This window comes from Plasmodium yoelii (assembly GCF_900002385.2).
Source record: "Plasmodium yoelii strain 17X genome assembly, chromosome: 8".
Lineage (NCBI taxonomy): Eukaryota > Apicomplexa > Aconoidasida > Haemosporida > Plasmodiidae > Plasmodium > Plasmodium yoelii.
In genome coordinates, this window is record NC_036180.2 from 543,009 (window position 1) to 556,881 (window position 13,873).

The 13,873-nt window shown below is 22.7% G+C and overlaps 4 protein-coding genes across 4 annotated transcripts; 2 read left to right on the top strand and 2 right to left on the bottom strand.

Moving 5' to 3' along the window:
- Positions 1–531: 531 nt before the first annotated feature.
- On the top strand, positions 532–3,207 carry PY17X_0812000 (uncharacterized protein; the record flags this gene model as incomplete). Its single annotated transcript, XM_724700.2, has 1 exon — positions 532–3,207. One exon carries the CDS (start codon positions 532–534, stop codon positions 3,205–3,207), a length of 2,676 nt encoding a protein of 891 aa, XP_729793.2.
- An 818-nt stretch (positions 3,208–4,025) lies between these two features.
- PY17X_0812100 (uncharacterized protein) lies at positions 4,026–4,850 on the bottom strand (the record flags this gene model as incomplete). The annotated part of the gene is made up of 1 exon (XM_724699.1): positions 4,026–4,850. The coding sequence occupies one exon, from the start codon at positions 4,848–4,850 to the stop codon at positions 4,026–4,028; it is 825 nt and encodes a 274-aa protein (XP_729792.1).
- Positions 4,851–5,560: 710 nt separating this feature from the next.
- On the bottom strand, positions 5,561–7,846 carry PY17X_0812200 (heat shock protein ATPase subunit HslU; the record flags this gene model as incomplete). Its single annotated transcript, XM_724698.1, has 1 exon — positions 5,561–7,846. The coding sequence occupies one exon, from the start codon at positions 7,844–7,846 to the stop codon at positions 5,561–5,563; it is 2,286 nt and encodes a 761-aa protein (XP_729791.1).
- Positions 7,847–10,864: 3,018 nt separating this feature from the next.
- PY17X_0812300 (translation initiation factor SUI1, putative) lies at positions 10,865–13,664 on the top strand (the record flags this gene model as incomplete). Its single annotated transcript, XM_719276.1, has 2 exons — positions 10,865–10,926; positions 11,210–13,664. The coding sequence occupies 2 exons, from the start codon at positions 10,865–10,867 to the stop codon at positions 13,662–13,664; spliced, it is 2,517 nt and encodes an 838-aa protein (XP_724369.1).
- Positions 13,665–13,873: the final 209 nt, after the last annotated feature.

Below are 13,873 nucleotides of genomic sequence, written 5' to 3' on the forward strand. Positions count from 1 at the left end.
TATTTAAATAGCTTTATTTAAATAGTTTTATTTAAACGCTTTTGTTTATTTATTTTATAAAAATCCTTGAGTCAGGGAATAGGAACACCCACGCAAATACATGCTTATGTGAGCAAACATACAGATATATAGCTTTTTTTTATTTTTCATTTTGTTTCATTTAACCTGGAAAGGTAAGCAAGTGATAAGCTGAAAAGTGATAAGGCGAAAAAGTGAACAAGCTTACTCCTATTATCTGCACACCCTCTATTTAAAAAGGAATGCAAACATACTGAGCTTAGTTAAAAATCAGAAAGCAAGTATACACATCCCTATAACACTTCTTCAATTTGATCATAGTCATTATTTAAATGGTTAACTATAAAATTTAAGATTTAGGAAATTTTTGGTGAAATATAATACAACTCAAATATGTCGAGACAATCAAATTAAAAAGAATAATAATAAATAAAAATGAAAATAAATATAAAATTTTTGATATAAAAAAAAAAAAAAAAAATCTCGAAAAAGATTTTTTTAATTAATTTCAAAATGAATAAGTTATCAACTTCTTGTGAAAATACATCAAAAAATATAAATGAGAAAAAATTAGAATGTAATAAAAAAAGTGGAAATAAAATTGAATCTAGAATTTGTCCAAAAGATGCAGAATATATATCTGAATTAATTTTAAATACAGATAATAAAAAAATTGAAATAAATAAAACCCCAAATAAAAATCCGATTAGTTCAACAGAAATGAACATATCTATTAATAATGTATGTATAGATCAAGAAAAAAAAAAAAAAAAAAAAAATATTTCTATAAATAACGAAGAAGAAATAGATGATAATAAAAATAAAGATATGTCTCCAAAATTAGGAGAACAATATTGCAGATCTATAGATGAAGAAAATGAATATATAGAAGATTGGGAAGTTATTAGAAAACGAATATTTGACCCTACATTAGGATTACGAAAACATTATGCTAAAGAATTATTATCATGTGGTGAAAAATATAATACTCGAATTTTAGAAAAATGGTCATCTATGATAGATAGAAATATAAATTGGTTTAAAAAAGCACATAAAACTACATTTCTTAGGAGAGTGAAAAGAGGAATTCCACAAAAATATAGATGGAAAGTTTGGATGCATATAACAAATAGTACAAGTTTAATAAATAAATTTGAAAAAAAATATTATTATTTATATAAAAAAACATCAAATTATAGTAATTTAATATATATTGATATATCAAGAACATTTCCAGAATTATTAATTTTTGATAAATATGCTCAAGATCAATTATATAGAATCTTAAATGCATATGCAAATTATGAATCATCAGTTGGATATTGTCAAGGGATGAATTTTATAGTTGGATTATTATTAATTGTTAGTAATTTTAACGAACTTGAAACATTTTGTGTTTTAGTTACATTAATGGATAATTATCATTTAAAAAATTTTTATAAAGAAAAATTTCCTTTACTTAATAGATTTATATATGTTTTTGAAAAAATACTAAAATTTGAAATTCCAGATTTATATCAACATTTTAAAAATGAAGAAGTCCATCCTCCAGTTTATTTACATCAATGGTTTTTAACTTTGTTTATTGCAAGTTTGCCAATAAAAAGTGTTATTGTTATTTGGGATTATTTATTTAGTACTAGTATAAAAATGATATTAATTATATCTATTGCTTTATTAAAAATATTAAAAAATTATTTAATTAAAAATAATTTTGAAAAAATTCTTAAGCTTCTTAAATCAATGAAATATAACGAAAGTAATGATGATATACTAATTGCTAAATTGTTAATAAAAAAATCAGAATTTGTTATTTTAAATACAGGATTAGCATATATATTTGAAAACATAGAAAGAGAAGATATCCCATTAGATGTCAAATTCAAATTTTCTATAAATAATATCACAAATTTTCATTTTAAAACTGTAACGTCAAATTCTTCTAAAAATGATGAAAATCGAACCAACATTGTTAAGTCAACTGATAATGAAAATGGTAACACCTTTTCAGATCTTGATGGAATTTCATTATTGAATTTTTTTTCTACTAATATTTTGCCAAAAACTAATTATAATAATACTAAGGAAGAAGATAAGGAACTTATACAGAATGCCAATTATGATTTAAAAAATTTTGAAAAAACGGAGAGCCAAACTAATATAAATGAAATATATTATAAAATGTTGCGCAGTAATGAAAAAAACCAGACAGATAATGAAAGCGACAACGATTCATTTTATGCCAAAAGTGGTAAAAATGGTCAAAATGGTAAAAATGGTCAAAATGGTAAAAATGGTCAAAATGGTAAAAATGGTCAAAATGGTAAAAATGGTAAAAATGTGCACACTGCCGAATTTGCGAAGCATGACCAAGATAGCAATCATTCCGAATGTAACGATTTGCAAGACCAAATAAAAGAAAACCACAAGTATGAATTAGGCGAAAATGGAAATGGTGGCGATGGCGATGGAAATGGTGGCGATGGCGATGGAAATGGTGGCGATGGCGATGGAAATGGTGGCGATGGCGATGGAAATGGTGGCGATGGCGAGAGTAGTCAGCATACCATTTATCCCAACATGTGTGAGGACAAAGATTCCAAACAAATTAATTTTGCAAAGTGTAATTCGATAAATGGTAAAAATGATAGAAAAAAAAATTCAGAAAATATCAAAAGGCATGCCTACTATTATAAAACTGACTCCTTTTCCGACGAAAGCAAAAGCGGCCAAAACAAAGGCGGCCAAAATAGAGGCGGTCAAAACAAAAGTGGCCAGCATAAAAGTGGCCAGCATAAAAGTGGCCAGCATAAAAGTGGCCAACATAATATAATTAACAAAATAAAAAAACAATTTAAATATAATGATAAAGATATAGAACAAAATGATGAGCAAATACAAATAATTGATAGTAGTGAAGAATTCCCACATACCGATGTTATTAATAGAGAAGAAAGCATATTGAATATATCTGAATATATAAATAATAATGATGATAATAAAATACAAAACAATTCAGATGATAATGGGTTAAGCTTTTTTAATCTAATTCAATCATATACTAAAGATAATAGTTGGTTTGATGTATCATCCATAAATAAATATTACCATTTTAATAAAAAGAGTTCGGATTTTGAATTAGATAGTATGGGAATTGGCAAAACAGACAAATTTGAAGATAGCAACTAAACATTAAATAATTTATAATACCTTCCATTGATATATTTTTAAATTAAAAAAAATATCGAAAATATCGAAAATAATATTAAATCTTAGATATATCATCATTTTGTAACTAATACATATCTATTTATTTAAACATAAAAATTGTGTAATGTTCGATAGCATTTAGGTCATTTTTTAGTTTTTTTTTTTTTTTTTTTTTTTTTTTAATATAATTTGTTTTAAAAAAAAAAAATATATTATCATGTATTTATTTCCTTTCGTCCAGACATTCTGTTTTTGTGTTTTTGTATTTATTTTTTATTTTTTTATTTTTTATCTTTTATTATGCACAAATTTTCCGACTTTCTTACAATATATAAAATTAGTCAAAACAATATAATAATTATATATTTTTTTTTAAATTTTCAAATTATTTTACATTCTTTTTTTTTTTTATTTACAAATTAAATGATGAATTTTGAAAAACAAACAATACTTTAATTGTATACATATATATCTACATATTCAATATCATCTTATGATGTTAATTTATTTTTAGTTAGAAAGAAGTGTTAATTATGATCAACATATGTAATCCTTTCTAAATTCGAAACATTTTTAAAGCAAGCATAGATTCGGTCAGAGTTTCGCGAATCCGCCAAAGTAATGACCGTGCTAAAAATGGAAAAAGGTAGAAAAAGGTAGAAAAAAGTAGAAAAAAGTAGAAAAAAAAATGGTAAAAAAGTTATGGCGATCAAAAGTGATGGCGATCAAAGTGATGGCATAATAGGGGAAGGTGGGCAGATGCTACGCTTCTGAAATGGTGGGTTTTCCGCTTCGGTCTATTCCGCTTCACTACTTTCACTACTACTAATGTATCTCTCGGATATGTTTAGAAGCCCTTGTTTATTTACATTCAAACTTTTTGGAGTTGTTTGATTTATAAGTGTATTAACATCTTGATTTGTTTCTTTTTGATTTTGTGTATTTTTGTTTTCACAATTTTGTGGATTAATTTTTATATCTTCTCTTTTTATTTGGTCATGGTCATAACATTTTAAATCACAATTTATATTTTTAATTTGATCTATATTTAATTTATTTTTATTATTAATTAATGTTTTTGGAGAATTGTTAGTTTCATTTTTTAAATTTTGTGAATAATTTTGATCAGATTCATCACTTTCATTATATTCTTCTCGTATTTCTAAAAAACCATCTGGTCTTATAAAAGAATTATTTTTATTCTCTTGATCTTCTAATTTGATTGCATGTGTTAGTTCAAGAGATAATTCAAGTTCTTTTGTTAATTTATTGATAGAATTTGAAACTATTTTATATTTTTCTTTATAAAAATCTAATTTTTTTTTTAAATAATTATGTGCTTGTTTTGATGTTCTTTCACAAAATGTATTACATCCTATATCTTGATAAATGTTGTTTGTATATTTAACTTGACCTTCAAAAAATGCTATTTTAGAAAATGGGATCATAATTTTATAATTTAATTTTTTTGTTAATACAGATGTAACATCTAATGTTTCTTCATATTCTTTTATTGTTTTTTTTAATATATTTTCATTTATTTTTTCATTTTTTAGTTTAAGTATAATTCTTTCTGTTCCACTTTTTATATCTTCATCTTTTAAATTTTCAAGATTTGCCATTTTGACGTTTTATAACTTTTTATTATATTCTTATCTCTTTTTATTTCAATTATTTTACAAAAAAAAATTATTCTTATACCTCACTAATTTCCTTTTTTTTTTTTTTTTTTTTTTTTTTTTTTATTTTACTATGTATTATTTAACTTTGGTTGAATTGGGAATCGCTTCGCTTATTCGGGTATGCACCATATTTTGTTCATTTTTAACATGTTCACATTTTTTCAATTTTATCATATTTTTTCATATTTTCACATTTTTAACATTTTCACATTTTCACATTTTTAACATTTTCATATTTTTCCACATTTCCACTTATTGACGAATTTGAGATAGGAATGTGACAATAACAGAGCCTAGATATATGCCAACTTATTGAACCCACCTTGTTGAACCCACCTTGCGGATGCATGGCGAGATAATATACTGCCCGTGCAATACCCACTCTGGAATTTACACAGAATAACAAACATGTCAATGAAAAGAGATGCTTTTCCAGTTTTACGTTTTAAAGAAAAGTTTAAATCAAATTTAAGTCGCCAAAGCGTTAAGGTGAACAGGTATAAAAAAATGGAAAAAAAATGGAAAAAAAATGGAAAAAAAATAGAAAAAAAATAGGAAAAAATAGCAAAAAAAAGGTAGAAAAAAAGGTAGCAAAAAAGGTAGCAAAAAGGTAGAAAAATGGTAGCAAAATGGTAGCAAATCGCCACAAACTAAATTATGTATTTCTTCAAGTCAAACTGTTTGATAAAACCTTCTAAAGATTTTTTGACAACCTCTTTATCAATAACTATTGACTTATTAGCATTTTTATGAACATCATAATTTATTTCTTCCATAATTTTTTCAATAATTGTGTGTAATCTTCGAACGCCGATATTTTCAATATATACATTCATATCATGTGCAGCATTTGCAATAGATTCAATTGCATCATCTGTAAAATGAAGATCAATGCCTTCTGTTTTTAATAAAGCTATATTTTGTTTTAATAAATTATTATGTGTTTTAGTTAATATCTCTATAAAATCTTGAATAGATAAACTTGATAAATTTACATGTACAGGTAATCTACCCTGTAATTCATTTAACATATCATTTGGTTTAACTCTTTGAAAAGCTCCTGATGCAATAAATAAAATATAATTTGTATTTATATTTCCATATTTTGTGTTTATAACACATCCTTCAATTAGAGGTAAAAGATCTCGTTGAACTCCTTCAGCACTTGCATCTGGCCCATTATAAGATGATGAAGATTTTGAACATATTTTATCAATTTCATCAATAAATACAATTCCTTCTTCTTCAACAGAATTGATTGCTGTTTTTAGAATCACATCTTGATTAATAGATGAATCTATTTCTATTTGTAATAATTTTTGTTTTGCTTCTTTTATTGTCATTGTTTTTTTATCATTTTGTTTGTTCATATTTTGATGTATTATTTTAACACTTTTTATATTTTGATGATTACTTAATGCTTCTTTTACAGCATTTTCAACAGAATCATTTGTAAATATATTATTATTATTATTTATATAACTTGGTATATCTATATTTATAATTTTATCATCTAATAATCCTTCTTTTAAATATTTTTTCCAAATTTCTTTTTCTTCACATTTTACACTATTTCCTAAAAGAGAATATAATATTATATTATCTACAGTTTCTTCTGCTTGTTCTTTTATTTCATTTTCCATTTTACTTTTTTGTTTTTTTACTGCAATTTCGACTAGATCTTTAATTATTTGATCTACATCTTTTCCATGAAACCCTACTTCTGTAAATTTAGTTGCTTCTACTTTAATAAATGGTGCATCTATAAACATAGATATTCTTCTAGCAATTTCGGTTTTTCCTACACCTGTTGGTCCTATCATTAATATGTTTTTAGGAATTACATCTTTTTTCATATCTTCATCAAGTTGGGTTCGTCTCCATCTTTGTCTTAATGCATTTGCTACAACTTTTTTTGCTTCAGATTGACCTATTATATATTTATTTAAATATTCTACTATCTCATGGGGATATAAACATTTATTATTATTTTTTTTTTTTCTTTTTTCACTTTCCCCATTTTTAAAACTGTCTTCATTTTTGAAACTGTCTTCATTTTTGAAACTGTCTTCATTTTTAAAGCCATCTTCATTTTTAAAGCCATCTTCATTTTTCAGACTATTTTCACTTTTGTCATGTTCATTTTTTTTTATTTCACTCACATTTATAATATTTTCTTTGGTAATTTTTACTTTAGCACAAGTTTCAAACTCTTCACAATTTGTTTCATTATATTTATTATTATTTCCATTTAAAATATTTGATTTTATTTTATTTTCATCAATTTCTTTATTTATGCAATTTATTATTTTTTCTGTTTTTGGAATTTCTTCAGAATTATTTTTGTTCATACCATTACTTGCGAAATATTCATAATTTTGTGATTTTTTTATATTTCCCAAATTATTAAATATGTCAACTTTGTTTTTTTGTATTTTATTTGTGTAACTGCCAGTGTTATTATTTGTGTGCATTGGTTTGTATTTTCCAAAACCACTTCTTTGTTTTTTTCCATTTTTGGAAACCTCGGAATCAATTTGACCACTAGGATTCATAAGCATAGTAGCTTTTTTAAGTTTTAATTCGGTCTCTTCTACGTTATTATTTAACCTTGCCACATCTTCTTGCTTTTTGTAATTTATTTTAATCACCAAATCGTTATTTTTGTATTTCCGGTCTAATAATAAAGAAGTATGCTTTCTTCCTTGTTGCCCATTTGAAAAAAAAGTATTATTTTTTTCGCCATTTTTTTCGCCATTTATTCCGTCATTTATTCCGTCATTTTTTTGGCCACATTTTTCGCCACACTTTCCGCCATTTATTACGTTATTTGTTGTTCCATTTATTACATTGCCGAAATTAAGAGAAACACATTTTTGTTTTTTATTTAAAAAATTGATTAGCTTGATATATTTGTCAACATGAAGTTTTTTCATTATTTTTTATAACAAGTCTTTAAATTGTAAGAAATGAAAAAAAAAAAAAAAAAATAAACCAAGTGAATAAATAAACTAAATGAATAAATAAACTAAATGAATAAACTAAATGAATATACTAAATTTCTAACAATTTAAGAGATGTGAAAAATAAAAAAAACGGCAATAAAATGTATAAAGGAGGGAAGAAGAACAGATGGGAATATACAATATTTCATATATTATAATACATATATAAATATATATATATATATATATGTATACACTATTACAAATGTATGTATATCATACGAAAAATAATATCTCTTATAACTTGTAAAATTATAAAAAAGAAAATAATTTATATATTATTCATCTTTTTAATGACACAAAATAATATGTTTGTTTATTTATAACATAAATATAAATTGTATATATTTTTTTTCATTTTTTTGTATGTGCATTATTATATATTATATATATTATATATATATTTATATATATTAACAATTTGAGAATATCCAAAATTAACTACGTACTTAATTTAACACCATGGAATAATAAATAGTTTGTAAAAACAGAGAGTTAAAAAACTTGATTTAAAATAAGTCCGTAAATTATTATTCTTGTACTTTTTTATTTTTATTCTTATTCAAAAATAATAAAAAAAAATTATTAACCCTACTAAATAAATCTTAATATTTTTTAAACACATACATGAATAATATACCTATTCGATCATATTATAAAATGTGAAAAATATATAATCTATATAAATTATATGTATATATGATTATATAAATATTTAAATTATTTTGTACAAATTTGTTGAGAGTCATAATATCTTCGGAAAATGTGGGCATCCATCCATCCATTTATTTATTTTTATTTTATTGTTTTTATTTTTTTTATTTTATTTTTGTATAACATTATGTCCCTATACTTTTGTAAACAGACTAATAAGTTTACCCTTTTGGAAAATGAAACTAATTTATTGTATGCATAAAAAGTGTATGGACATAAATTTTATTGAATAGAAATAAACGATAAGACTTTATATATATATATATATATATACCTTTTTATTTTAATTCGAAGGGTGTAATATACATACACATATGCATATGCATATATATTTTTTGTGTGTACTATAAAATCATAATTTAAAAAATATTCAACACTTTTAACAATCAAAGTAAAAGATACAAACATTATGGTAACACATCATTTATAAAAAATAAAAAATAAAAAATAAAAAATATATATAGCTTATAAATTTTGCAAATTTTGTAATAAAAAATTATTACAACATCCCCACTAGCCATTATTATTATTATTATTATTTTTTTTTTTTTTTTTTTTTTTTTTTTTTTAATTTAAAATTGGTTGTAAGGGTTATGTAATGTGTGTCTCGCTTATTTCTACATAAAAATAAAACAATAAATAAAAATAACACAATAAATAAAAATAACACAATAAATAAAAATAACACAATAAATAAAAATAAAACAACAAATAAAAATAACACAATAAAGCAATAACATATTTATACTTTTCTAGCATAATAAACAATTTTCCTATTATGTCTGCGAACATATTTTTAAATGGTTAAGACAAGAAAATAGAAAGCATATTTAAAAAATAATATTTATTATACTAAAAAATAATTGAATAAATAATGCTTGTAGTTATTATAATATTCATACAAATTGTCCAATTGGAATTTTGTTTATTTCAAAAGAAAATAAATAAGTATATAAAAAATTAACTAACCAAATAATGCTACAATAACATTTTAAGCACTAGCTATATACACATAATACATATATATTTTTGTCATTTTAATATTTTATAATATTTATGGTGACCTTTCTCAACTTAAATACTATCTTAATAATATTATTTATCTACACATATATGAACAATTCATACATAATATTATGATAAAAAAAAAATATATAATACTTCATTAATGGTCATATTCATTCTATATATATTTTTGTTTTTTTAATAAAAATGTAAAATAAATTCAACCATGAAAGAAATAAGAAAATGAACTAAAACAAATTATATTCATCATATAAATTTATATGTTTATTTTCCAAACCTTTTTAATAGTTATCTATCTATAAAATGAATAATTTATACGAAAAAAATAATTTCTAATATCTTTCCTACTAATTTTATTTTACAAAATATACAACTTTTAATTATACCATCTATTTTAAAAAAGTATTTATATCATTTGTTCACTTTTTCATATCTTTTATTGTTAAGAAAATTCATTGCATATTATTTTTTTTTTTTCTCTCTATATATATGGTTGTATTTTTTTTTTTGTGTAATTAAATACTTGCTCATAGATAAATATTGTAACTCATAAAAATTTTATATTCAATGTTTATTTTTTTATAATTAGTAGTTCATGTAATTTTGTGGAAAATATATTTCCATTATTATATTTTATAATTTTATAATCTCATAATTTTGTAGTTTTATAATTTTGTAGTTTTATTATTCTGAACGTACAGAATATATATGTGCATAAAAAATACAAAAAAAAAAAAATTATATAACTTGCCCTTTATAGATATATTAAAAAATACATTTAGTATTTTTTCTGCAATTTTCCAAAAATAAAAAATAAATACTACAGTATAAGATTATTTTTACAGATTTGATAGAATTATTTTACCCCTTTACCATTTAATATTATCATCATGAAATAAACTTTAATTTTATGAAAAAAACAAAAATAGTATATCATATGTATATTGCATGTATGTTGCTTTAGTAGTATATTGTAAATTTTATCCTTTTTAGTTGTATTTATATTTTTTTGCATTTATTTTACAATGCTTCGATAATCAAGAAAATAATATGTATTTTGTAACAAAAAGGCAAAGACGAAAAAAAGAAATAACAAAATAAATGAAGAATGTGAAATAGATAAACAAAATCAGTTACACTACAAAATTATATGATATCATTTTTAATTATAGTATAAGTTATTATTCCATTATAATTTTTAACGAAAAAATGTTCAAAAACAAAATAACATTATCAAATAAAAACTTCCTGGGCAACAAAGATCGAAAAAAGTAATTCCCTATTCTTTATCCTTATATATTTTACATTATTTGCATAATACAAACATATATTTATATACTTGTATGTGTGTGTGCAAATGTATTTATGCTTTATATATTATGGTTATTTAGAAAATATGCAAAAAATTATGACCAATCAGGTGAAATTGAAGAATGTTCATATTAATTAGTAGCTCACCAATTGTCAAAATAGCTATTGTGACAAAAAAATATGAACCGTTAATATTATGTTTTCACTATTACCAATAATATTTATTTTTATTTATTTTTTTAGACTAGCGATAATTTTAAAAAGCACATTTAACATTGAAAATGATGAAGAAATTAATGAATTATTAGACAAAGAAGACGCAAGCATTTGTAAAGTACAAAAGAAGAAAATTACTATATATTTTTCTAAAAATAATCCCGTTCTAGTCAGTATTAATAATTTAATATTTCCAACAGTTTATACTCTATGGAAATTTCCACGTATGATTCCTTGTTTTGTCATATATCCACCTGCTTCCGAATTCTTGCTAAGAGGAGCAGATTTAATGATTCCAGGAATATGCAAAAACATAGACGATTTGGATAAACTTAAACCTGGTGCAATATGGGGTGTCAGGGTTTTTAATAATCCATATATTTTTGCAGTAGGAGAATGTTGCGTTGAATATAATAATAATAATAATATGAAAAATTTATATACCTCAAAAGGTAAATGCTTAAAATTAGTTCATACATTTACTGACGAATTGTGGAAATTGGGATCCCTTGATATACCAGATATTAGTTTTAAAAACAAAATTATAGATTCTGTGGAAAATATAGTTGACGATTTTAGTGAGTTTAAAATATATGGAGAAAATAACAAAGGTGCAAAAAAAAAAAATAATAATAATATCAAAGTAGAAGAAAAAAAGAAAGAAAAAACAGATGAAAAGGGAAAATTTGGATGGTCTTCTGATTCTGATACATCTGAAGCTAAGAAAAGTGATACAGAAAAGGTAGCGGAAAAAGAAAATGAAAAAACATATAAGGGTTCGTCTAACGAAAAATATTTAGCAAATTTTTACAAACATTTTGACATAATATTGAAAAATAAAAATAAAGAGAAAAATAGCCAAGATGAATTAAAATTGAAAAACTCTAATACAGGTACAACCATTATTGCTAGTAATAATAATTGTGATAAAAAGGAATATATACATGACCTTAATTCTATGAACAATGGTATAAATTTAAGTAAAGAAAATTATATGAATAAAGAGGATAATTGGGAAAATCTTGAAGAATCAATAGCAAGTGCAGATAACAATGGCGATAATAATGGCGATAATAATGGCGATAATAATGACGATGACGATAACGATGACGATAATAATGACAATTCTGCATTATCTGAAACCGAAAACGAGGGTTTTAAAACCGAACGGGAAGGTCATATTTTTAGTGGAGGTGAAAATTGTGTAAGTGAAGAAAAAGACATAATTAGTGAGCAAGGTGAGAGTCATAAAAATTTGAAAAATAAAAAACAAAGAAACCCCAAAAATAAAAATGTAGGAAAAAAAAAAGACAAACATGAACATAATGAAGATCAATATTCTAGTAATGATGAAAATGGAGGGGAAAACAAAACAAATAAATATGATATACATAATAACAAAAATTATAATAATATATTTGAATTAAAAACTGAACAACAAGATAAACTTTTATTATATTTGTTTCTAGAATCAATTTATTATATTACAGATGATAGTTTACCAATTGATGCTTCAGGAATTTATAGCAAAATGACAAAAGAATTTTCATATATTCATAAAAATAAAGTATTTTTAGAAGACCTTGAAAATGATAATGTATGTTATGAAATAATAAATAAAATTAATAAAAAAGAAATAAATATATTATTAGATGTCAAAAAATCTAGTTATAAAAAATTAATAAAATTTATTCAACATTGCTCAAAAATAAAACTGATAAAAATTAAAGAAAATCGAAATATTGTTTCAATTGTAAATATAAATAAAGAACATCCTTTATTTTCTTCATACAAATTTATGGATATAAATGAAAAAAAAAAATGTGATAATGAAAATGTTAAAAATGAAAACACAACATCAAATAGTAAAGGAGCACAAGTATTAGAATTTTATATGCCTTCAACAAAAACTTTAAATATATTTAAACATATAAATAAAAAAACAGAAAAAAATACATATTTTACTATAAAAGAATTAAGAGAAATATTTCACACATATATTACTTTAAATAATTTACAATCAGATAAAGATAAAAGTTTAATAAAAATAAATAATGATATACAAGCATTTTTATCATCCGAAAAATGTGACAATATGTTACCTTATGATATTGCTGTTAATAAATTTATTTCCTTACAACAACCTTGTTATGCTATAGTTAAACCAAATGCTAATTTTGACATTGACCCAATAAAAATAATAAAAGGTGTATGTCCATCTATACATATTTATTCCGTTGCACGAATGAAAGGAAAAAAATATGTAACACACATAACTAACCTTTATTTATTTTATGTAGATCTTCAAAAATTTTCTGAACAAATACAAAAACAGCTAGCTTGTTCATGTTCTATTGTAATTTCACCTTCAACACAAAAAGAGGAGGTATTGGTACAAGGAAATGTAGTTAATCAAATTCACACAATTCTAATTACTAATTATTTTTTACCTCGAAAATATATTGTCTTAAATGTTAAATAATAATTCGAAAAGAATAATGGAAATTATTTTGTTTATTATTTTTACCATTTTTCACATTGTGTTTAAAAAAAAAAAATACATTATATATATATGTATGGCTTGCTAAACATATGAACAAATCATTTTTATTATTATTGAAAAAAAAAAAATTTTTTAATTGAATATGGCTAGAATGCATAAAGTTTAAAAATTATAAAACATACGGATAA